The 27,641-nt window shown below is 34.1% G+C and overlaps 1 protein-coding gene across 4 annotated transcripts; it reads right to left on the reverse strand.

Annotated features, from left to right (window-relative positions):
• Positions 1-736: 736 nt before the first annotated feature.
• On the reverse strand, positions 737-27,615 carry LOC132550160 (ADP-ribosylation factor GTPase-activating protein 2-like). Of its 4 annotated transcripts, none has more exons than XM_060214175.1 (14): positions 27,538-27,611; positions 26,049-26,240; positions 25,713-25,844; positions 25,330-25,362; positions 23,085-23,262; positions 22,413-22,534; positions 21,784-21,929; positions 20,313-20,441; positions 19,714-19,884; positions 19,395-19,538; positions 16,705-16,831; positions 14,621-14,830; positions 12,329-12,358; positions 737-4,095 (listed from the first exon to the last, which is right to left on the reverse strand). In XM_060214175.1, exons 1-13 carry the CDS (start codon positions 27,607-27,609, stop codon positions 12,353-12,355), a joined length of 1,662 nt encoding a protein of 553 aa, XP_060070158.1. In that variant the 5' UTR covers positions 27,610-27,611; the 3' UTR covers positions 737-4,095; positions 12,329-12,352. The 4 variants fall into 4 exon arrangements, with proteins under 4 accessions (XP_060070158.1, XP_060070159.1, XP_060070157.1 ...); XM_060214176.1 differs by having other exon boundaries at positions 12,309-12,358; XM_060214174.1 differs by lacking the exons at positions 737-4,095; positions 12,329-12,358 and having other exon boundaries at positions 14,600-14,830.
• Positions 27,616-27,641: the final 26 nt, after the last annotated feature.

Here is a 27,641-nt window from a genome sequence, read left to right on the forward strand (position 1 = left end):
CTTTGTTTCTTTGAATATATTCAAGGGTGAGGTAGATAGCTCGCTCTTCTGCCGAGAATATTGAGGCGTTGTTCAGTAGCCAGCATCCATAGGTTTCATCTTGCATAACCATGGCCGCAGCAACCTTATCATTATCTTTTGAACCATCAGTATATAAATGTAGAAATGTTTCATATTTTAACTGCAATTTTGAGAAGGAGGAATGAAAGGTGTAACTGTCTGTGTCTGATTTAACCATTTCATAAAGTGAAAAGTCAACTTCAGGTGAATTCATGAGCCAGGGTGGAATTTCTAACATTCCAAATGACTGAATTTGGTTAACGTCAATATTTGTGTTTTGTAAATAGCGGAAATTCGAATACCAAATGATGGAATGGTTTTTGGTTTGTGTTGAAACAAGGTTTTATATTTTGGATCAAATACAAGGGAAAAGGCAGGATTTGAAGGACTTGACTTTAGCTGAATGGTGTATTGCACAGCCAATTTGGAAGGATTAAATCCCGAAATTTGAAAGTCGGTGTAAATGTTAGTGGGTTTGTTTTGTCTATTTATCAAAAACATATTCCCAGACATTACACATGACTAGTAACACAACATTAAAGTATTTTGTCACCAGGTATTTCAATGTTGTGACTTTATCAATTTTCAGAGTAAATAATAGAGACTTTTTAATTTACTTTGCTTTCTGAGACATTCTTCACTTATTTGGTGGACAAGAAGAACAACAAAACAGATATTCTATGGAAAGTTGTTTTATTTGACCATATTACAGATATGCTCCATCTTCACCATCTAATCACTGAATAGGTTTAGAGACCAGCTTTAATCATCTGTCTGGTCCAAACTGAACATCATAATGAAAACTAGTTACCCATTTATTTACAGAAAAAAAAGTTTGGTCAATTTTGACCAGACAGTCAATCCTATTTGTTTTAAAGCATGCAAGAAAGTGTACATCATTCCCAGCCCATTAAGTTTTGTTACAGATATACCCTGGTATTACCTAACTACACCTGGTACATGTGATCAGTGTTAATGTTACATCACGTAATATACAACATAATTATATTTGTGTTATAGTGAGACTTCCAATATTTGACCCCAGTTTTACATTTGACCATCAGTAGATCTTCTAAATTAAATAAAAAATTCAAAATTGCATCAAGTCCAAAAGAAAAGCAATTTATAATATCTTGTTTTAAGGCGGTTTATAAAAACACTTTTCTGAGGCTTGAAGTTTTGAATACCTGTGATCTCCAATGGAAAAATATGAAGTACAAACTTTGTCCTCTACGATATATATTACAAATATTATTTGAAGTCTCGTACATCAAGTACCTATCTAAACAGATCTGAAAATTCCTGTTGATTTTTTTTAATGATTTCTGAGCTTCGATACAGGTGGGAACTTATATTACTCCAAATGTACAACAGACAGACAGGCAGAGCTGGAGAGGAAGTCTTGATAAAGTCTACAAGGTCAGAATCAATCGCAGTTTAACTTTAGTCTCCCAGCACCTTAGCAGGACCGAACGGATAGTCAAAAGTAATATACTGTAGGGAAGTGCCACCTAAATATATATAACTGACGATGGTGATTGTGTAGCAGGTACAGTCATAGTATTTAGAGTTTTAAGATACTGAATCAGTAGAACAAGTCCCTTGTATGATATAACAAATCTTTGTAAATAAATACCTACCGCATCAGACATGATGATCAAAAACAAATTCAACAATGGACAAGGAATTACATTTTTAAAAAATCTTTTCTAGTCATCAAATGTCCTTCACCTTTCTGGATATCTGTATACATGGTAAAGTTACAATGTGAAAATGGCAGCATGTACAGCTGTAATACCTCAGATATCATTACAACTCTTCAACACATAACATATTAATATATCATAAATCTCTCCTGTCAAGTCATTTCATATTAAGTAACAACAGCTCATCCAAACATTTTCTCATCATCCATGTATATCTATATTACCTTTCAAATTTAGCCTTGACTTTATGTGAATAAGCATTTCATTCACAGTATACAGATGAATGTCAGTGACAATACCACAATGCATTAAGAAAACAGGAATAGATTTCTTATCTGATGAAGGATAATAACATATTATCATAACTGATAAAACAGATGATTTAGATACAACCTTGATTGCCTAAAGATTCACGTAGGATGGCCTCTATTTGGAATCATAAGATGTAAACTAGATCATACCTTATAAGTAATTCTGTCACAATTAAAAAATGTCGCAACGTTTTCCAAATCCTATTCATAACCACACATTTATTCCTCCTCTTAACAAATTTTTAAAAAACGTAAGCACTAAATATGTTTTATCAGTAAATAAGACAAGAAATTTCCCAATTTGTGTTGAAATGCTAATAAAACATAACTGAATACAGTGCTGTTACATATATTGTATATAAAAGAGCACTTATCCGCTACAAACTGTTAAACTAGCTACCTTCATCTTACAGCTGACATGCGAATTCTGAGGAAATAGGTGATGTAGAATTAACTAAATATCAATTAGAACACTTATTTTACCATGTCTTTTACCTCTCACACAGTGTGACAATTACCTCTGCAGAAAAGCATGAGGTGATAATATGACAAGGGAGATAACTTTCACAAGGATTCACGGTGGACAAAAAAAACCAAGTCACAAAGAAATTTTTTTTAAAAAATGCCATATCTAATATACAATATCATCTGTACCTGACAAATTATCACACACAATCAGACAATCAGTCTGAACAAGAAACGCACAAACTCTCTTGATGTAAAGTAACATCACCACTCTATATATGATACATTATTAAGATTGAGTCACGACTGTCACACTCTCTGTTTGAGATTAAATAAAATTTAATAGCGACTGTGAATACCTGCAAAAGCTTACCAATAGTTTTTTAAACTGGAAAGGACAATACTGTATCTTCTTACTGACTGCAGTACTTTTAAGTACCGATATACAAATTTTACTTCAAAACAAACAAAAATTATAAACCAAAATAAACAAAGCTTTCCCATATTTTAACAGTACTTTGATATACTTTTGTGTTGATAAATCTATACAAGATACTATAATTTAAATGATTACAAGATAAAAACAATGTCCACATATAAATAATGTTAAGACTGATGTCGATCACAGCCAATTGTGTGATCACAAACAAATCTTTTTATAACGTTTCGCCTTTGGTTTCTTAACCGAAGCCTCCAGCCAGTGAGAATAGACCAACTCAATGAGATAATATGACTACCAGTTTTATCATTTGTAACTCTAGACACATCACAAGGTCACACACACAGTTCAAGTCACTCACATTCTCAAAATAACAGATAAATAACTTCTTCTTCCATATTGTGATCATCCTGCAACAGTGATCACTTAACAAACAGAGGAAAAATTTATACATCGCTACACAACTTGTATGTGTTACAGATTTTTTTTTCTGAATCTTTTTATTGTAAATCTGACAGCAGACTGGAATGAATGCTGTTGTTTATAGGTAGAATAAGTATTTGTTAACTGAGCAGTGTAAACAAGAAGTGGGACACACATCTTTTTTTTTACAAACATTGCCTCTCCTTTTTCATACAGATATATTATTACAACAAATCAATCCCTTGTTCTGCCATCTTCATTTTGCACATTGCACAAGTTCAAATGCCCTGGATTGCATTAAACAACAGTCACATGACCTAAAATTTCAATGGTAGATATAAGCCAAGAAACTTCTGGATAAAAAAAAAATGATGGTAATATGGCAATATGTGTTGTGAGTTTCCTAAGGCAACCATGGATATAGCAGTACATAGGGATAGTTGTGGCGGAGATGGTTCCTTCATGAAGGTAACAGACCATAACTCTCCAAAGGAACCCAAATGCTGACTAATCACCATATCCACCAATGGTCTGCTGTATCATGGTAACTGACAGTTCTATGTCTAGGGCTCGAAATTGTTGTGCGATCTTGGTAAGCTCCGATGTGTTCCAATGGCCAGAACCAAATCAAACACTCCTTTTTAATTGGCAGTAATTTATCTCCAGTAGAACATTAACTTCCATATCTATCCTGAAAATACACAAATGAACATGGAATCACAAAGAGCAAAGATCAATGTAACTGCAGAGTTCAAAGCAACGCAGCAAAATATTAACTACCAAGTACTGTTCACTTTCACCATGAGGAGAATCAGTATGTAAATATGTTTTCATTTGTCTCTATACTGTGATCAAATTAATTCTCATTTAGGTTCTTCATCAACCCTATAGTTTTATCATAGGCCTCAGAGAAAGCAGTTTATTTCATCTATGTTAATCGCGTTTGTTTTCTATTAACGATCAGTCTGCCTTGTGTCACTGATCGAAAACCAAAGTGGGATTATCTTTAAAATCATAACACATTATAACAGCTGTAAGTAGTTTTCGAACACATATTTGTTTAATAGAGAAGCTATTTCTTAGCCAGAATGCCTAACAACATACTGAAACTATTGACACACCTACATCACAGTCAAACTTGCCTTAAAGGTCACACGAAAATCTGTCTGTACAGGTCATATTTATATGGCAAATACCTGTTTATACAGGTCATATTTATATGGCAAATAACTGTCTACACAGGCCATATTTATATGACAAATACCTGTCCATACAGGCCATATTTATATGACAAATACCTGTCCATATAGGACATATGTATATCAAATACCTTTCCATACAGTCCTTGTGTATATAACAAATACCTGTTTATACAGGTGACCTGTATATCACAAATACCTCTTTATACAAGTGACCTGTATATCACAAATACCTCTTTATACAGGTGACCTGTATATAACTAACACCTATCTATACAGAACATCTGTATATCACAAATACCTCTTTATACAGGTGACCTGTATATAACAAATACCTCTTTATACAGGTGACCTGTATATAATAACACCTATCTATACAGAACATCTGTATATCACAAATACCTGTTTATACAGGTGACCTGTATATCACAAATGCCTCTTTATACAGGTGACCTGTATATCACAAATGCCTCTTTATACAGGTGACCTGTATATCACAAATACCTCGTTATACAGGTGACCTGTATATCACAAATACCTCTTTATAGAAGTGACCTGTATATCACAAATACCTCTTTATATAGGTGACCTGTATATAACTAACACCTATCTATACAGAACATAGGTATATCACAAATATCACAAATACCTCTTTATACAGGTGACCTGTATATCACAAATACCTCTTTATACAGGTGACCTGTATATCACAAATACCTCTTTATACAGGTGACCTGTATATAATAACACCTATCTATACAGAACATCTGTATATCACAAACACCTGTTTATACAGGTGACCTGTATATCACAAATACCTCTTTTTTACAGGTGACCTGTATATCACAAATACCTCTTTATACAGGTGACCTGTATATCACAAATACCTCTTTATAGAAGTGACCTGTATATCACAAATACCTCTTTATACAGGTGACCTGTATATAACTAACACCTATCTATACAGAACATCTGTATATCACAAATACCTCTTTATACAGGTGACCTGTATATCACAAATACCTCTTTATACAGGTGACCTGTATATCACAAATACCTCTTTATACAGGTGACCTGTATATCACAAATACATCTTTATACAGGTGATCTGTATATAATAAATACCTGTTAACACAGGTCTTTAATTTCTAATAAAGTAAACCCCTAATCAAGGCCACTTTACTCTGTTCCCTATTGTGGCCTTTAGAGACAGGTTTTGACTGCATATCTAGTATACATTATGTCCCATCAAAAAAATTACTGATATGATTTTTTGCAATGTACACCTGCATAAGAGCTGTAAATCAGAGGCAAAATAAAACCAAAGCTGTAGAAGACATTGTCCATGAAGTTATAACGGTGATAGGGACAAATGTCTCAGATGTCTAAATATCTCTACAAGCCAAAAATGAAGCACATTTAGCAAATAATGATTTTGTAGTGAATCTAGCAGAAATTTCTTATGTGTTGTAAACTATCAGCCACAAAACAAGGGTCTACTTGATTAAAGAAAATTGAAAATTTACAACCATATAACAAGAAATAGTTCCCGAGATCCACTTTCACCCAGTGCTGGTCCATTAAAAGGAGCTATGATCATTTTATCCAATCAGATTAAGCCACTTCGGTCAAAATTCTGAATCTTGAATTCAGAAAAATTCCAATTTTTAACACATATTGTGTCCCAACCATTCCCCTAGTTTAACAAGCACTTATAAAGTCAGTGTCACTTAAAACATGTAATTTCCAAATCTGTATCATTCCCTACTTAGTATATCATACACTGACAAGGAATAGCTAACACAGATCTGACACATTCTACATTCCATAATACACTGACAAGGTGTAGCTAACACAGATCTGACACATTCTACACTCCATAATACACTGACAAGGAATAGCTAACACAGATCTGACACATTCTACACTCCATAATACACTGACAAGGAATAGCTAACACAGATCTGACACATTCTACATTCCATAATACACTGACAAGGAGTAGCTAACACAGATCTGACACATTCTACACTCCATAATACACTGACAAGGAATAGCTAACACAGATCTGACACATTCTACACTCCATAATACACTGACAAGGAATAGCTAACACAGATCTGACACATTCTACACTCCATAATACACTGACAAGGTGTAGTTAACACAGATCTGACACAATCTACACTCCATAATACACTGACAAGGAATAGCTAACACAGATCTGACACATTCTACACTCCATAATACACTGACAAGGAATAGCTAACACAGATCTGACACATTCTACACTCCATAATACACTGACAAGGAATAGCTAACACAGATCTGACACATTCTACACTCCATAATGACAAGGAATAGCTAACACAGATCTGACACATTCTACACTCCATAATACACTGACAAGGAATAGCTAACACAGATCTGACACATTCTACACTCCATAATACACTGACAAGGAGTAGCTAACACAGATCTGACACATTCTACACTCCATAATACACTGACAAGGAATAGCTAACACAGATCTGACACATTCTACACTCCATAATACACTGACAAGGAGAAGTTAACACAGATCTGACACATTCTACACTCCATAATACACTGACAAGGAATAGCTAACACAGATCTGACACATTCTACACTCCATAATACACTGACAAGGAGAAGTTAACACAGATCTGACACATTCTACACTCCATAATACACTGACAAGGTGTAGTTAACACAGATCTGACACATTCTACACTCCATAATACACTGACAAGGAGAAGTTAACACAGATCTGACACATTCTACACTCCATAATACACTGACAAGGTGTAGTTAACACAGATCTGACACAATCTACACTCCATAATACACTGACAAGGTGTAGTTAACACAGATCTGACACATTCTACACTCCATAATACACTGACAAGGTGTAGTTAACACAGATCTGACACAATCTACACTCCATAATACACTGACAAGGAGTAGCTAACACAGATCTGACACATTCTACACTCCATAATACACTGACAAGGAGTAGCTAACACAGATCTGACACAATCTACACTCCATAATACACTGACAAGGTGTAGTTAACACAGATCTGACACAATCTACACTCCATAATAAACTGACAAGGAGTAGTTAACACAGATCTGACACATTCTATACTCCATAATACACTGACAAGGTGTAGTTAACACAGATCTGACACATTCTACACTCCATAATACACTGACAAGGTGTAGTTAACACAGATCTGACACAATCTACACTCCATAATACACTGACAAGGAGTAGCTAACACAGATCTGACACATTCTACACTCCATAATACACTGACAAGGAGTAGCTAACACAGATCTGACACAATCTACACTCCATAATACACTGACAAGGTGTAGTTAACACAGATCTGACACAATCTACACTCCATAATACACTGACAAGGAGTAGTTAACACAGATCTGACACATTCTATACTCCATAATACACTGACAAGGTGTAGTTAACACAGATCTGTCACATTCTACACTCCATAAAACACTGACAATGTGTAGTTAACACAGATCTGAAACATTCTACGTTCCATAATACACTGACAAGGAGTAGCTAACACAGATCTGACACATTCTACACTCCATAATACACTGACAAGGAGTAGCTAACACAGATCTGACACAATCTACACTCCATAATACACTGACAAGGTGTAGTTAACACAGATCTGACACAATCTACACTCCATAATACACTGACAAGGAGTAGTTAACACAGATCTGACACATTCTATACTCCATAATACACTGACAAGGTGTAGTTAACACAGATCTGACACATTCTACACTCCATAATAAAAGTAGTTAACACAGATCTGACACATTCTACATTCCATAATACACTGACAAGGTGTAGTTAACACAGATCTGACACATTCTACACTCCATACTAAAAGTAGTTAACACAGATCTGACACATTCTACACTCCATAATACACTGACAAGGTGTAGTTAACACAGATCTGACACATTCTACACTCCATACTAAAAGTAGTTAACACAGATCTGACACAATCTACACTCCATAATACACTGACAAGGAGTAGCTAACACAGATCTGACACATTCTACACTCCATAATACACTGACAAGGAGTAGCTAACACAGATCTGACACAATCTACACTCCATAATACACTGACAAGGTGTAGTTAACACAGATCTGACACAATCTACACTCCATAATACACTGACAAGGAGTAGTTAACACAGATCTGACACATTCTATACTCCATAATACACTGACAAGGTGTAGTTAACACAGATCTGAAACATTCTACACTCCATAATACACTGACAAGGTGTAGTTAACACAGATCTGACACATTCTACACTCCATAATAAAAGTAGTTAACACAGATCTGACACAATCTACACTCCATAATACACTGACAAGGTGTAGTTTACACAGATCTGACACAATCTACACTCCATAATACACTGACAAGGTGTAGTTAACACAGATCTGACACAATCTACACTCCATAATACACTGACAAGGTGTAGTTAACACAGATCTGACACAATCTACACTCCATAATACACTGACAAGGTGTAGTTAACACAGATCTGATGCAATCTACACTCCATAATACACTGACAAGGTGTAGTTAACACAGATCTGACACATTCTACACTCCATAATGCACTGAAAAAGGGGTAGTTAACACAGATCTGACACATTCTACACTCCATAATAAAAGTAGTTAACACAGATCTGACACATTCTACACTCCATAATACACTGACAAGGTGTAGTTAACACAGATCTGACACATTCTACACTCCATAATACACTGACAAGGTGTAGTTAACACAGATCTGACACAATCTACACTCCATAATACACTGACAAGGAGTAGCTAACACAGATCTGACACATTCTACACTCCATAATACACTGACAAGGTGTAGTTTACACAGATCTGACACATTCTACACTCCATAATAAAAGTAGTTAACACAGATCTGACACATTCTACACTCCATAATACACTGACAAGGTGTAGTTAACACAGATCTGACACATTCTACACTCCATAATACACTGACAAGGAGTAGCTAACACAGATCTGACACATTCTACACTCCATAATAAAAGTAGTTAACACAGATCTGACACATTCTACACTCCATAATACACTGACAAGGTGTAGTTAACACAGATCTGACACATTCTACACTCCATAATGAAAGTAGTTAACACAGATCTGACACATTCTACACTCCATAATACACTGACAAGGTGTAGTTAACACAGATCTGACACATTCTACACTCCATAATACACTGACAAGGTGTAGTTAACACAGATCTGACACATTCTACACTCCATAATAAAAGTAGTTAACACAATCTGACACATTCTACACTCCATAATACACTGACAAGGTGTAGTTAACACAGATCTGACACATTCTACACTCCATAATACACTGACAAGGTGTAGTTAACACAGATCTGACACATTCTACACTCCATAATACACTGACAAGGTGTAGTTAACACAGATCTGACACATTCTACACTCCATAATAAAAGTAGTTAACACAGATCTGACACATTCTACACTCCATAATACACTGACAAGGTGTAGTTAACACAGATCTGACACATTCTACACTCCATAATACACTGACAAGGTGTAGTTAACACAGATCTGACACATTCTACACTCCATAATAAAAGTAGTTAACACAGATCTGACACATTCTACACTCCATAATACACTGACAAGGACCAAAAGAAAGAGAGACACGCCATAGTAAACAGAAGTATGATGATGCAGTAATGATGAAATTGGCAAAAAACATAATATATATTAAAGATTATTAAAGATTTCTTTCTTTAGTCAAAAGATATTGACAAGCATTTTACTTTATCACATTGATGAACTGATGACTTTCTAAGTACAGCTAATGTGTTCTATAGAAATATCAGATGTAAATGACATTGATATACATTTCAATACTGTTAAACAAAATGTGAGAGATAGCTAGTGCACTCAGTTGAACAAGTCATGAGAAATTTCTTACAAACACACAATATCTATCTAGCCTTACTTTTTCATTTAAACTTGCTAGGACAAAACTGTCATCCCAAGGATAACTAACACACAATGCAAGTACCTAGTCTGCCTAAACCTTAATGACATATCAATTTACAGATTAATCAACTGACAATGACATATAGACAGACAGAATTGCTGATTTGGTAAAGAGTTTGTGTGAGTGAGGGGAGATGGGGGAGATGGGAGGGGGTTATAAATATATTTCAAATCATTTGAAGTGTAATTGAAAGTAAATATATAGTATAGTTTAAAAATCACACAACATAGCTCATTACAATGAACATTGGACATGTTGCTGAAATCAACATAGTAAACACATTATATCCAGTTTAACAAGAAGCAAGAAGAGGTATTTAAATGCTCTCTAAGGCACTAACTTAGTTGTTGTAATGCAAAAAGCTACCACTGTTTTGTCCTGTTATCACACACAAGTAGGATGAAGGCTGCAGGGTACAAATTACAAGGAAGGCAACCGGGTAGGAAAAAAAACAAAAAGATGGAAGGACAGAAAGATGGAAGGACAGGAGGATAAGGAGAAAAATGAAGGAAAAAGGGAAAAAGAAAGGTCAGGTAGATGAAAAAAGACAGAAAAAAAGGTGAGTAAAAGTATAACAGGAAGAAGAAACAAGAGGCCCAATGGGCCTGCAGCACTCACCTGGAATATATATCAAGCCTCTCAGCCTTTTTGTTCATGAGAAGAAATCATTTTAATGTTTTACCAAATATGACCCCTGTGACCTTGAATATAAGTCAAGGTCATTTCTTTTTGCAAATTTTTTCAGACTTCTTCCCAGAAACATACAAGCCAAATATCAAAACATTTGGCCTATTATTGAGAAGAAGTTGTTTAAAGGAACAACAATGCGCCCTTTTGTCCAGCCGAACTAAAAAAAGGGAGTAGAGAAAGTCAGGTGGGAGGAAAAGGATGGAAAAGTGAAAGGACAAGAGAGTATAAGGATAGTTGGAGGCAAGAATGATGAAGTAAAAGGTCAGACAGAAGAAGGATAGAAATAAGAAAGGACAGGAGATTATAAGGCTGATATAAAAAAAAAAGTGAGAAAACACAGTAAAATGTAAGGACAATATCTGGGAAGAAAAACACAGCAAGATAGAACCAGGGAGGAAGGAAAGTAGGCCAGAGGGAGAAAAGGCATGACAGGAAGGTTTAAAGAAGATAGAAATGTAGAAATGAAGAATATGGATCTGTAGTAGACGAGTGAAGAACAGGAAAGTAAGGAGATAGTAGAAAGAAAATGGAGCAGTGAAAAAGAAGGCCAGGGGTATACAAGACTGTTAAATGAATGGGAAAGGAAGCAGGTGAAGAGAACAGAAGCAGGAAATATCAGCAGAAAGCAGAGTGTTATGAAACATGGTTTTGCATGACATTATAGACATTACACCACTCCATATCATTTCTGATATCATTAACTGTCAATTAAGTGATAAGTTGATTTGTTTATTCTATACTAGCAATTGAATAAAACAATTCACATGGTTAGATCTAATAGGAGTTAGTTATGTCAGAATTGTGAATACAGGACAGAACAGGGTTAAAGCTAAGATAAAACACTACATACAAGATATGAATTATATCTACCATTCATGTTCTGTTGTCTAGGCTCTAGTTCTGAAAGACAAACACAGTACACTTGTGATAACGCATACAGTAGCAAAACACATCAATTTCAACCTCTGTGGAAAAGGCGATCAGTTTGAACAGTAAACGGCAGTTGGTCAAACTTAACACAAAATACTAATGATATTTTCTACAGCGAGTCAAAACTGAACACAAAGTGTTGATGGCAACCAATCTAGCTAAAACATAGTCATACAAGGGTATTAAACACCTACACGTTTATGCATTAAAAAGGATTCAAACAGGTAATCTGGTGCAACAGCTGCAGAAATGTCAATACATTTTTATATAATACAGCTTGTCTACTACATAAGTACATATTACTTTTCAGAATAGGTGTTGTTTGTTTCTTGTGTAATATATAACTACAAGGGTGTCAGTCGCTGTGTACTCTATAAACCATAGATTCTATTTCCCATAGTATTGTAAACTCCTCGGTATCTCTATGTATATAGATCCTATATCATGTACCACATAGCAATGTAAGCTATATTATACATGTATAGACCATCTGCTATCCACTCATTTCCATATAGCATTGTATGTTCCTATACATGTAGAGATGTTTGCCATTGTCCCAGTCTAGGCTAGCTCATGGTATACAATTTTGCAGTTTTCCCAGCTCATTCTTGTTCATGGTTATTTAATTTTAAAGTTTAGGCTAGTTTGTGGGTTTACAATTTCACTGTTGTCCCAGTTAAAACCAGTTCATGGGTATTTAATTTCATGGTTATCCCATGTAACGTCAGTTTAGTAGTATTGAATTCCACAGTTGTTCCAGTTTAGGCTACTTCAGGAATAATTTAGCAGATGTCCCATTTAAGGTTGTCGTTTCAGTTTAGTCTAGTTAATTTCATACTATGTTTATTGATCTTGAAATAAGCAAATTAAATGAAGAATACCAACTGTACAACAATGTGAGCTATTCTGTACCTAGAAATGTACATACAGTCTGTCGGAAACATCCTATTAAATTTAAGCCCACTTGTGTATTGAATGATTTTACAGTGTTAAAATAAATAAACAAAAATTATACAAGAATTTATTTACTTTCAAGAAATGATATACAGGTAAAAAAATATGTAAGAAGTTATTTTTAAGCTGATACAGGATTTGAAAAAGCACAGTAAAGTAAATGAAATCACTTAAAAAATACAAAGAAAATTTTTGAAAATTGCAAATATAAATATGATGATGATGATGAAAGCTTGATCCCAAAGCTATGACTGAACCCATCAATGATACCAAGTACCTCACAAACCTTGAAGGAGCCCTATATGCACCATGCTAGACCCCATAAAACACATTACCTATTTAAGTACGCATGGTCATCATTTTCTCTGTAAGGGAGATACAGGATATTTAACAATGCCATCAACAATGACATTTATATTTATTCACTGTGAATTTGGTATCTTTCAGGAATGCTCAGCACGAGAGTAGATACAATATTATCAGTAACACGAGTGAAATATATTTGTTCCTGAAATTATTTTGCTATTAAAATTTTTTTATTTTCAATTATTGATATATTTTTTGTATTTTATTTTGTTTGGGATTTATTGTTGTTGGTATATAAGGCTTTTTAATTGGTCAATTCTATACCATTGAAAGGGTTTTCTAATTTCATTTATGGAATTCTTCAAATCATTATTTCAAGTAACAACAAAAGAGCTACTAAGGTATTTTTCATTGCAGCAAAAAAAAACCACTTATATCCATCTAATATTTCTCAATATTTCACTGTTGAAAATTTTAAAGAATTCTTTTCTCTCATTTCAAGCGATCATAAACTTTGAAAAACATTTTTTTAATCACAAGTAAACTAAAGTTCTTGCACATATTGGACATGAATAAATTAGAGCCAAAAGCAGTACACGTTCCTATAGGAATACAATGCAAAGCACACATATCAAATCAGTGTCACATCTTACAGACAGCTTTTCATTCAGTATTATCAATATTATAATGTAGCCGACATCACAAACGCTAGCAGTGACATACTATATATACCAAATGTCATTCCCATGTACATTTAAATTAGTAAATCAGGACATCCAAACAATAATGTTTATTGTATAATGCTTCAGCCATGATTACTACTAGATCCTCTTAACCTAAGGGCTCTGTATTAAAGAAAACTGCAGTACCTGAACTTAATTTGATGCTGGACATACAAAACCGTTACCTACAACCATGTACTTATATACTCCTGTCCTCTTGACATTTGACTTAGTGACCCTGTGAGTTTACCTGTAGAGAGTTCATCACACCATTGGCTAATGTCGAGAGTTTGCCGGCCACCTTAGTTACTCCTTGTTTCACACCATCCTTGATGTCCTGAAAGTCTGGCCCAGAATTGTTGTAGTTCTGTGAGCGTTTACTTGATGATTCCCCGTAAAAATCTGCACTTGATATACTGGAGCTTCCCTCAAATCTAGACATATTCTGTTTCATTGAAAACTGTAATGAGAAAAATTATATAATTAATGTTTCAGTTTTAAGCATTTGTAATAGAACTTACTGTCCAAGAAAGCTGCATGATCCCAAGATGAGATATAAAAATACAAAATATTTAACACATAACATTATCTCATTCTCAAGGCATCATCCTTTCATCAAACATAAATTTAAGCAGTTAAACATTAAATAATGTGTATCAGTTATATACGTAATTCTATATTGTTTTTTATTTCTCTATCACTTTTCTCCTTCAGTCTTTACATCAAGACATTAATTTTTTGTTGTTTGAGCATGAAAACAGCTTTCTGAGTCAACAATTTTTTAAATTTTTTCTTGATCAAACAAGAGATCCTAGAGGGATCTTTGTGCCCATTATTGTTTTATCTTTATTTGCTCTTTGAAAGTTGGATCCTTTTCCTTCTTTTATCTTTTCATCTCTGTATTTGCTCTAAATGATAAGAAATTTTAACAATCATTTGTAAAAATAGTGATGATAATCTTTACCAGCCAAATCATATAGAGGTCACCTGGAAACCATTTTGTTTCGTCTGATCAGACCCAAAATCAAACGGGCAAAAGAAGAGACCAAACGGAACTTAAACTTATGTATGAAATTTGAGAGAGATGCATTCGATACTTCTTAAGAAATAAGCATAACAATCTTTACTAGGCGAAATACAAGATGGCTGCCTGGCAGGCATCTTGTTTTTCTGATCAGTCTCACAATAGACACAACTAGGGACTAAGGGGAACCTACATATGAAATTTTAGAAAGATCCATCCAGTACTTCTCAAGAAATAGCAATAACAATCTTTCAAAATAAAAATCCAAGATGACACCTACATAGGAAATTTTGACAGATCCATCCAGCACTTCTTAAGAAATAGCGATCACCAATTTCCAAGTTAAATTCAAAGATGGCCACCTGTCAGCCATTTTGCTTTCCTCATCAGTCCCGAAATTAGATGGACAGAACTAGACACCAAACGAAACCTACATATAAAATTTGGGCGAGATCCATTGAGCACTTTTTAAGAAATTGTGATAATAAACTTTATTGAAAAAATCCAAGATGGCACCTGTCGGCCATTAGTTTTTTCTGATCAATCCCAAAATTACATGGACACAACTAGGGACCAAGGGGAACCTACATATAAAATTTGAGAAAGATCCATCCAGTACTTCTCAAGAAATAGATATAACAAAAACTGTTGACAGATGGATGGACCACAGATGTAGGGCGATTTGAATAGCCCACCATCTGATAATGGCACACTAAAAAAACCCAATAAATAAAACATCTAGCTCTGCCCACATGATGTTAATTGGATGAGTTGATGGCACCATGCCACTTTGCATAGGGTCTGCTTGAATTGTGGGCATTCATTCAGTTTGCAAATATAGGTTTTTCTTTCAAATTATCAAATAACAGGTACCTGGTAACTCCAAATAACTCTCAAAATTTCCAACTTCAGATATACTCAAACCCTTAGACAAACAATAAACAGCAATACTTATATGCGACATTCCACCATCCTAACAGGAACCTGGTAGCTGTATTTTGTAATACACATGAAATACATCACAGACAGTATGTGATGCAAGGACAGACAACTAATGGTTGGTAAACCAACTCTAAAATACCCTTCATTAGTACACGTAGGAGGCTAACTTTACTGCAAAGTTATAAATATATCGCACAGCTTCAAAAAGTTGCTTTCGAAAATACTTAGCTTTTTTTTTCAGATGAGTTTTTCTGGATTTTTTATCTTTTTGTTTGATTTTCAGAAACCTTTGCAGAAGCACACTCTCATCCTCACACAAGTGGTAGGTATAACAAAAAGTCAGATGTTATTATTTTGTTGAAACTTACATCCATGTCCTTGTTACCAAAAAACTGGTCAGATGATATAGACTTGGCACCTGCAAATTTTTTCTGGGCCTCATCAGAGATTTTAGAGGGTGTGTTGTAGTCGTAAGCCTTTCTACTGCGACTAGGTCTGCAAAGCAACACAAACCAAGGCACTTAAACAGCAACAGAAAAAATCTTACTGGGCAATATGTTGGACCTTTCTTTTCAATTATTACTGACAAGTTGTGTCAGGCCTGTGGTTAGCCTATCTTTTTTATAGAGAGGTTATGCTACCCCCTCCCTTCCCCTGGGTTTATTGGGGGATCAATACAATATTTGGAGGCCAGTTTAGACAGGTTATAGGTTATATCATATCTATCATTAACACATAGAACAGTTGGCATGTTGGTGATTCAGGATAACACTGTCATCCTGATGCATGAGATTTTCACAAGAGGGAGTTGACTTTTTACGTTTGATTCTGTCATCACTTAGTAGTTGTTTCTGAATGTAAGTTCTGTCTAAGGTTATATGATCCCTGACAGTGAGAACATTTCAGTCTTTTACTGGTCCAATCATTCTTGGTATCTATTTTTGTGTTATACTGGCTAAACCAATCCTGTGACAAAACACTAGATATACAAAATCAATCAATAACCTCCATTTGTATTGATCTTTTCTTTCTTTTCCCTTTTTTTAAAAATTAATCAGGCATTAGTAATGTTTACATAATGAATAAGATATTAGGATTTTATTGTAATGGTTGGAGTTTTATATGGGGCTACAACGAGACTTCAATACTAAGTTAAGATATCTCAGCGACAGAAACAGATAAAACTGATCAATATCTGGAGTTTATCAATGTCATTCTTCTTAACTCATGCATTGAAAAACATGTATATCACAAAAAAAATAAATATCAATGCGAGTACTAGTGGTGTATAGTTGTGGCTACTTCACCCGATCACCTCCTTAGGACCAAGCCTTGGTTATAACTAATACCATTCACAGTTAAAAACCAATTACTTAATTATAAAATATCTGACAAACTGAAAAAAGTGTATAGTCCTAGCTAAAGGAGGAACTATTCAGGACAAAAGTGGTTTTTTACTTTTTTTTTCTTTATGTATAAAGTCATAACTACATAGGAAAAGTCAAAACAAATGTACAAACTACTTTCCATGATAATTAAATGTGAGTAGTTTCATTGATGGAAATTAGACAATATTTTATGAAAAGGTGTATGGACAGTTTTCATGAAAAGTTGACATAAAAAGTGTGAAACTAATGAAAGAATTATTAAATTATAAAAAGCATTATTATATAAATTGTGCATAATCCTGTTCAGATACACAGGCTCCAGATGTCTTATTATTACTGTACATCATCCTAAGTTAAGTACTGTATTGCTATTTTCCTTTAAGATATCTAACTTACCTGACCTCTGCATCACAACAAGTTTGTGGCAATTTACTTTTGCAAAACATACCACACTCACACTTTAAAGTCTACACAACAGCAATTGATGTTTATCACCCCTCTATTACTTTTGTGAATTTTCTATTACACATGAATGTAATGTTCTTTAAACAACCACATCTAAAAGCCTGTTGTCTTTTACGTTTTTTTTTTTTAAATATTCCAAATATCCTTGGACAGAACTGCTTCTCGGAAAAGATGCTAAGGAATCATACAGGATTATACGGATTATAAATCAAAACCCACTGCTTGCCATCATGATTTTACAAAATTGTAGTTGTTAAAATTGATCAAAAAAGTCTATTCAATATCCTAAACAGCTGATCACAATATTATGTGCATAAAAATTAGAAAATATTCATGATATTTCGTGGTCTTGTGTAAAATCACCATGATCAAGCATATTTAAAGAAGTTTTTTTGAAGTTTGTGTCTCAACAAGGACTACATGAACCAACACATGCCATAACCATAATAAAGCAGGTGACTATATACTCCTACAGTGTTCAGCAGATACTGAGTCAGGTTCAAAGGTCAGAGTATAAGTAGGGTACAAACTAACACCAGGGTTCATATACTGATCACATCTTATGCGTCAATTAAAAAACCAGTAATTTCTGGGATAAACTAATTAAGATCTAAAAACATGTCTACAGCTAATGGGATAAGCATATGATTTGGTGACCACAGTATCAATAAAGCTATAGGACCCTGACCTTTGACCCTGACCCAAAATGTGACATGGAAGCCATGACAATTACCCCTCATCTACATCACCCTGACTCTCATCCTCCTCGACCTCTTGGCTTGGTAAAAGAATTTACACATCACAATCACATCTGGGTAAAGTTTATTTTGTTTGTTTGATATTTATAAACAAAATGAAAAACAAAATATACACATTGATTGTGAGCCACAATAAAGAATGCTTAGAGTCAACTGCAAACCACTGTTGTAAATCTCTTAAGAAAATTTTTTTCCCAAAACATCCAGCAAAAAATTTAATGGCATTATCTACAAATTGTTAAAATATCAAAGAAAAAATTACCCCTTCCAATGCTGCTTCTTATTACTTGTCTAGTTATAAATTTCGACATTTAAAAAATAAAAGATAAATGGCTTAAAAAAGATATAAACTCTGAGGTAATGCACTCGTAAAAATTCAATAAAATGAACATATCAGATATAGGATTATCAGAGACAAGGGACAGATAGACAAGTGACCTGTCCTACCTGTCATCATCCCGCGAAGATGACAATGTTTCAGAAAAGCTTTGCTGTTTAGATTCAAATCGATCTATATCCCAGCTACCAGACTTGTTGCTACTGCCCCAGCTACTGAAGGAATCCTTCTCTTCACCAAATGGACTGTCATATCTGTCAAAACACAGTATACCATGAAAATTATCACAAATTTTGGATTCATTTTCTTTGAAGACTGATGTCATATATACTAGGTAAAGGAATAAGACAGAGTATTTTATTTGATCTATTACAGAAATGAGACAATTTCTTTTATTTTCTTATAACATTTTAAAAAATGTATGCTTACTTTGAAGACGATGATGAAAATCCCATGGAATCCAATTCATCATCAAAGAAATTCTTGGATCGGGCTGGTTTCCTATCGAAGCGGTCAGCACCATTTGAATTGCTTGAAGACTTATTTGGTTGAGACTGTTCAATAGTCTGCATGTCTGATATAGCAGAATGACTGAACTCTCTGGAAATTAAACATCAGAAATACACTCAATAGTCTCACATTTGTGCAACATTTTTATCATTGTGTTTACTATATTAAAGGCGTCATGCTTCCACAGATTAAAAATTAGAGAAAACCCACTTTATCACAATATGTAGGTACAAAAGGCAACTTTTAAGGAATGGGAGCTGTTTATACAATGAGACATCATTCTGTTTAACTTTATAGTAGACTGTAATTTCTTTTTCAGTTGGAATTTGCCAATCATTTTTATCTGATTTAATAATTGTTTGGGACTAAATGTAAAGGACATATAAACTGTAATCCACAAAATTATCAAATCTGTCATGAAATAAACAATGCATAAATTGTCAACAATTGAGAAATAATGATCTACAACAGTAGTAGTCAATAGTGAACTTAATGCCTTTGCAGTTTGTTATACTTACCTATTTCCGACAAAGCCCATACCGAGCCGCTCATACTGTGCAGCCTTCTTAGGGTCAGTCACCTTCAACTTTTCTTCCTCTTTTTTCCTCTGTAAGCTCATATCTTTGTATGCTAATCTCATGGAAGCCCTGCAGAACAACAGCATTAGAATTTACGATCATAACCATTATCTAAAAAGCTTGTTTTGAAAAGACATTTTAGAAAATAATCAACAATGAACTGTACATTACAATAAATGGTGTATGCTTTGTTTCTTTTTACCATGACCCATGGAACACCAAACTGTGGCTTGTCAATATTGTCATGATAAATGTCACCATCTTAAATTTATGGGAACACATTTCTGATGAAAGCTTAAGATGCTAAAATAACCGTTTTTGAACTTCAAGTTTCATGACATGAAATCTGAATTAGGCCTTATTGAAAACGGAGAATTATCACATGTGTCCCAAAAAGCTTCATCTTCCCCGATATCATAATCATTTTTCTTAAATGATTTGTTCTGGGTAAATTACATATCATATAGAATGAAGATTGAAAATCTAATTGGTCATAATATCAGAATGTTGACTTTTTAATCTTTTTTAAATCACTTATTGCTAGAATTATTGCGAACGATAAAATGTGCAGCAAAATGTACCGAAACTGGATTTTCCTTATTCTGTGTTTCATGACATCTGATTGGACATTAAATATAACCACTAACATAACAGCCAATGAAACTTGGCATTTCAAAGGTGAACAAATCACACTCTGTTGGATATTTTTGTCAGCAATCTTGAGAAGCTTTCTTCAGAACACATTTTATTGAAGTTGCAAAGATACACACTATACATAAACATCAACTTTACAATGATGCCCTATTATGAAGCCTATATAGTAATGGATGAATAAATGATACGACAATACATCAGTCGATGGTAGTGTCATGTACAAATCTGACCATGTGTTAACTGTGAATATGACATGATTATACACAATAACTTATGATACCACATTAGATATATTTCAAAGAATAAACAAACAAAAGTTAAGAGAAATTTCCGTTCTAATGGGGGGAAAAAAATCAAATGACAAATTTCTAGTCTTCCAACAATTTCTGTTAGAAACAAGTCAGTTTGACGCATCAAAAAATTAACTTCAGGGTTTAGACGTCAGAAAAAATGTATCAACTGTTAACGTCCCATTCTGCTAATTATCATATATTCAAGTGACAAATGGAACATGATGTTAACCAGGTTTTACTGTAACAGGTTGTCATAATATCCCCTCTCCAACATCAGTAACTGGTTGTGAATAAGATTTCCTTACCCCTACACAATTTCTAACAACAATTTGTCCCACTTGTTGGCACTAATCTCTTCAAGTAATCTGGACTTCAGTGTCTACCTCTCTACTCCATACACAACCCTAACACCAGTAGCTGGTCACCACCAACATCTCCCTATGTGCTATATATTGAATTCTTACATCTGTTTTTCTTGTTCCTCCTTTGTGCGAGCCTCCACCAATGCCTGATTGGCTGCTAGTGTTTCTCTTTCCTGGTCCAACTGCTGTGCACGACTCTCTATCTCATTGAAGTTGGCTTTCACTCTCTGGGCTCCCATACCACTCTTCTGTTTAAAACAATATGAAAATTGATGTAAATAAGTAGCATTAAAATACTTGCTACCAGAAATACACACTGGTACACTCAAAACTTTTTTACCAAAAATATTTTTATGCCAGTAACCTGACTTACCCCATGATAAGCTTGCACATAATATACTGCTGGTAAGTAGAATCACCATCAAATACTTTGTCAACATTCTGTACTAAGCCCATTTGTTGATTGTGAGAGGTTATATCGTAATATGTCAGCTCCCCTGGGCTTATCGTGGGAAAGCATAGGGCAGTTACAGACATGTATATACAACTCTGAGCTTTCCAAGGAAATGAGTGTGATATGAGCACTGTAACATTTCTTAACTGTTTATGCCTAGTAATCTCAACTTTACATATTACACATACTGATATACTTTGCATACAGAGGTCTAAATTTAATATAAAAGAAGTTGATTTCAAAATATGATTAAAAAGGCAGCCCATTGTATACATACCCCCTTACGACCCCCTGCAGGCTTCTTGGCACCAATGATTGACTTTCTGGGCTCTGCATGAGCTGCTGCCTGTGTTGGGGACATGCTCAAGGCTGCCTCCACACTGGGGCCTTCTGATGGGTCTGAAACATAACAGATGATACATATATAACTAACATACACTTACATATCATACCAATCTCTCTTATTATATAAGAATCTCTCAAATCTATAAAAAAAAATTTCAATAACATTGATTCCTGAATAAGACTGCAAAATAAATGGTACACAATTTTTATATCTGATCCAGTTTTCTTAGAGCTATTCCAGTAAAACTTCTACTTAATGCCAAGATTCCAAATAAATCACTCCATGGCTTGGTCCCAAACTTATTATTTTTAAGCAAATGACTGAATAAAGTTTAAGGATGATACCCCTAAAGAAATCAAGGGGTTCTTGGGCAGGATAAATGTTTTATTTGAATAGCCCTCAGATAGCAAATCATTTAGATGTATAATATACATGTTCCATACAGGACATTTTCTGATTGATGCAGTCAATATACTTTATCAAAGAAATTTATCATCATGTTAAAGTATCATGTTATCAGAGGCACATGCTTTAACAGGATTCAAGGAACTCATTTTTATGTGATGTCTTCACTTGCTTCATTTACATTAAAATTGTTTATACCTATTTCCTTGTTTAGATTGCCATTCTTAATGGGCTTGGGCGCTGTGGAGGAAAAGAGCTTGGCACTATCACTAATGGGTGCTGGGGCAGGTGTCGTATCAAATGATTCTGTGTGCTCATCAAAGAAGTCAACTTCCTTACTGACAGGGGAGGTTGTGTCATGGCTGTCTATATGGAGCTGTAATGGATGGTAAATACATTGTGAATAAACAGATGTATTTCAATGTAAAGATAAAGGAAAGCATAACACACTGGCTTTACAAAAACAGGGGAGATAAGCAGATAGAACAGACACAAAGAGATATATACTGGTAACAAATTATAATACATATTTTTTTATAACACATACCTGTCAATCAAGAGAATGCACACAACACAAACAGAATAAAGATGTTCAGTATATCTATCAACATATTTTACGCACAGTCAGGAAATATAGTGATAAGTAGAATTAAGTCTGTGAATTCACACTGGTAATTTCTAATGTAGCAAATACTAGTGACCGTTGCAATGCTTCAATCTGAAAACAGTGAGTTCAATAGTTCCACAGTCTGTTTTCCATCTTTATGCAATATTTACCATTGTATTCAATCACTATGTGCTCATCATAGATATCACAATTTGCAAATTTTGGACTTTCTGATGAGTAAACAATTATATGAAATGTATTTTAATGATTTAAGTGAAAAGGTTTTGTTAGTAGAACCAGCAAACTTGCTGTATTAGGTGACATGCCAAATAACTCTTAAAAAAGCTTGCGCCAAAACTATACAACCTCAAATACAAGTACCAAAGGAAGCTGGTTACAGCACACATATATATATATATACATATCCCTCTTAATACAGCTAGGAGTTTCCTTTAAGGACTAAGAAAAATTAGCTGCTATCAACAAAGTTTGCCTAGTGGCTAAGTAGTTAATTGTATAAATACCACTGACAAACTAAGATACAACCATTGGGTTTTCTTACCCATTTCTTTTCATTACCATTTTAGCTATCATTATTGTCGGTATTCCAATTATTCTGTTAAAAACATTACATGCAATATGTTGACAATTTTTTTCAAACTTAACACTTTTGATACTTAATTTTTTTCATAATTCATCGTTAAAATTATACCCTTCCATGAAAATTTCAAAATCTAAACTTAAACTACATCTTTAATACTGTGTCATAGACTTCAAAATGGGTCTGTAGTCTTCCACAAGAGCAAGGTACCATATCATCTAAATATGATATTCACCGTTGGGATAAGCACCAGGTTTTATCGACAAATAACTATAAATTTATACATAGGGTGACTATACCAAGTCCATACAAAAAAATGGTAACAAAACCCCATATATTACAATACTATTACATGTATTTAGATTTGTTAACCTTAAAAAATTAAATAGCATGTGTAAGATTTTTGAAATATATTTTACACTTATCTTCAACCATTTCAACATTGTATAAGGAAATATTAAATCTTTGATTTCACAGCATTTATGTTCAGTTTTCAAGCCAATACTGACTATTAATACATGTACATGCAGATCAATTTCAAATCAATTTCTCCCATTCTCAAATAAATATTCAGAAAAATAGAAAGAAATCCCACTTGCTATTAATTCAATGTCCAGAGATAACAAATCTAATGGTAGTCAGTGATAAATATTAAGAAAGATGTAAAAAAGTAAAGAAGCTTTAGATTATCAAAAGCACAACAGGGTTTCTTTAAAACCAGACCTGTTTGCAACATGTAAAATAAATTGGTTTAAAGTTTAACTTACAACACTTTCTCTCTAATTACTTAACTTTGGTTTCTTTTTTCAAATTTGTTCATCATCGCTTCAACATCAATTTAATGTTGATTTGAATATATCTAGTTGTTTATATTACAACATATCATCCATCTAGAGTCTTTTAAAGACATCTTGTCAAGATTTTATACAAATATTTTGAATGCTACGTTAAGCTTTTAGTGCATTATTTTTTCAAAAAACTAAACATTGTAACATTTGTATAATATCATCCCTGTATGTCACTTATAACCCTAAACCACTCCAATGATCCAGTCTTTTATGAATCATCTTAAACACATATTTTATCAAATATGTCCATGGGTACAAATTCTGATTTCAAATCAATTGTCAGGATCAACACTGGAAACTAAATAGAAACAGCAACTGTACAATAAGATCAGTGAACATCAAGTAACAAAGTGCAAACAAGCCTGTGCCTGTCATACGACCTCTGACCTTGTTTCCTCGATCACCGGAGTCAAGAGTCAGCTGAACAGACAAAAGGAAGTCACAATATTACAAATGTTTACTTATACCCAATAACAGTTTTATTTTTTTAAGTATAAGTATAGTTAATAACACAGTCATTACAGCCCGCTTTTCTTACTATATGTATATACTGTATATATTTCAATGGCTGTTTATAAGCCTGTCTTGTGAATAAATTCAATTTTGGATATGAACAGACAGATGTGTTCAACTTGGGGAGACTTTTAATAAAATTAGACAGGTTACATTGTTTATAATATAAATATACTCAGACAAATTACAACACAAAAAGATATATTCAGCATTACCATTAATTAAATCCACAATCTTACAGAAGAGAATTTGTGTACCTTTGTGCCGTGTAATCTGTTGGCATTATTGGCGAGGGATGTAAGTTTCTCCTTGTACATCATTGCTGCCCTGCTATGATATTTCTGCTGGGAATCAGATGTTGTACATCCATGCTGTCTGAAAAATGCTACCTGCAACAAGAAAATTACATCATTTAAAGTATGTCATTCTTAGCTTCTGTAATATAAGCATTATAAAAGGAGGCCCATGTAAAAATTCAGTTACAGCAAAGAGTTTGTAATTCATTTCATAAACAAGACAAATATAGCCATCAGTAGTTGAGATTGGGGATTTCTCACTTCTCATTTTCACAGATAGTTATTCAAGAATCTTACAGCATTGGCATTGCCTCCGACTTGCATGGCTCTAAGCTGCAGCCATGTCCAACTGGTGTCCAGCTGGGTGGACCTGATAAAGGTGACATGGACACCCAATGACCGATGGGTGGCGGAGCAGTCTATACACAGAAACACACCATACGTAACACTGGCCCATGTTGGGTTGTTGCTACCACAGTCAAAGCATTGCTGAAACAGAATTAAAATTGATATATTATACCTGGTAAACAGGAATATCAAATAATGACATGAAATTTTTTAAAAAGATCATCACAGAGTTAAAAGATCATTTGAAGTGCATAGAGCTGTGTCAGTTACTACTTGTAAATTAGGGTGACTGTATACCATGCAACATAGATCAATGAAACAAATAATAAACCACATCATGATATCCAAATTACTAATAACAACCCAACCTGTAACATCAGTCAATATTCATAATAGGAAATTTTCAAAAGAATTCATGTGACAATCTACGCAATATATTTAGATGAAGTGTACAGTGTACAACTGGCAATATATGCTATATGGTGGACTGTTTAAAAGTGTTATCATGAAAATTATACAGGGTTTTCCATAGGAGCCGGTCGCCGGCCAATTTGACCGGCTACTTTGATTATTTGGCCGTCTACACCAATCCACTTCCGTAATAATGTTCCGTACATGACTACACGTACACGGCAGGCCAGCCTCCTACTTTCACTACACAGCCTACTACTAACAAAATTATGGAAAACCCTGATTATATTAATAGAATGGAGAAAAACAAGTTACACTTTTATATTTTCAGTCACTACATTACTCCCAAACTCCTGTAGCAACAGGTAGAATAATGGTTAAATTTATCTGAAGTATTGAAGAATTTGAGTAAAATTAATTATGCTTGACAGACGTAAAAAAATTGGTTATTACCCCTTTCTCAAAAATATTGAATTCTACTGATGAACTTTTGGTTCCAATATATTTATTATCTTCGTAATCCCCCCCCCCCCCCTGTTAACCTTCAGATTTAGAAATACAACTGACAAATTGCAAATTGCAACATGAATCTAAAAAAAGTATATAAAGAGCTATTCGCATCTTATGTGTTCAGTATTGAAATTATATTAATAATATTTTCTGAACAAGTGGCCTGATATGATACCGGGCAAATAGGAAGGGGGGGATGGATGTTAAGGTAGCGGTTGTTTACGACAGCTCATGAGACAGGGGCAGCTGGTAGATAAAATCGAACTAGTAGAAATCAAACATTAGGCATGGAATGAAAAGAAAAGTACAAACATTTTATTTGAAAGGAAAACAACTTTGTAATATATTCTTAGCTGTCAACTTTTGACACATGTTATGAAAAGTTAGGAAATTACCAACACGACATATGCGGTAAATAAAGAGTTAGTTTAAACATTTTCTTTCATTTATTTTATCCTAATGAGACCTCTAATTAATTAATAAGGTCCATGTCTTTGTTCACAAAAAACAAATTTACCTTATTTGTAGGTATAGATCGCAATCTTTTGAAAATTGTTTGGATATCTGACTTCGACGGATGATCTGCCATTTTGGTGACGTTTTCTTATGAGTCACATGATC

This window comes from Ylistrum balloti, unplaced genomic scaffold, assembly GCF_031769215.1.
Source record: "Ylistrum balloti isolate Yb309-2 unplaced genomic scaffold, AGI_CSIRO_Ybal_v1 Utg370108, whole genome shotgun sequence".
Classification (NCBI taxonomy): Eukaryota; Metazoa; Mollusca; class Bivalvia; order Pectinida; family Pectinidae; genus Ylistrum; species Ylistrum balloti.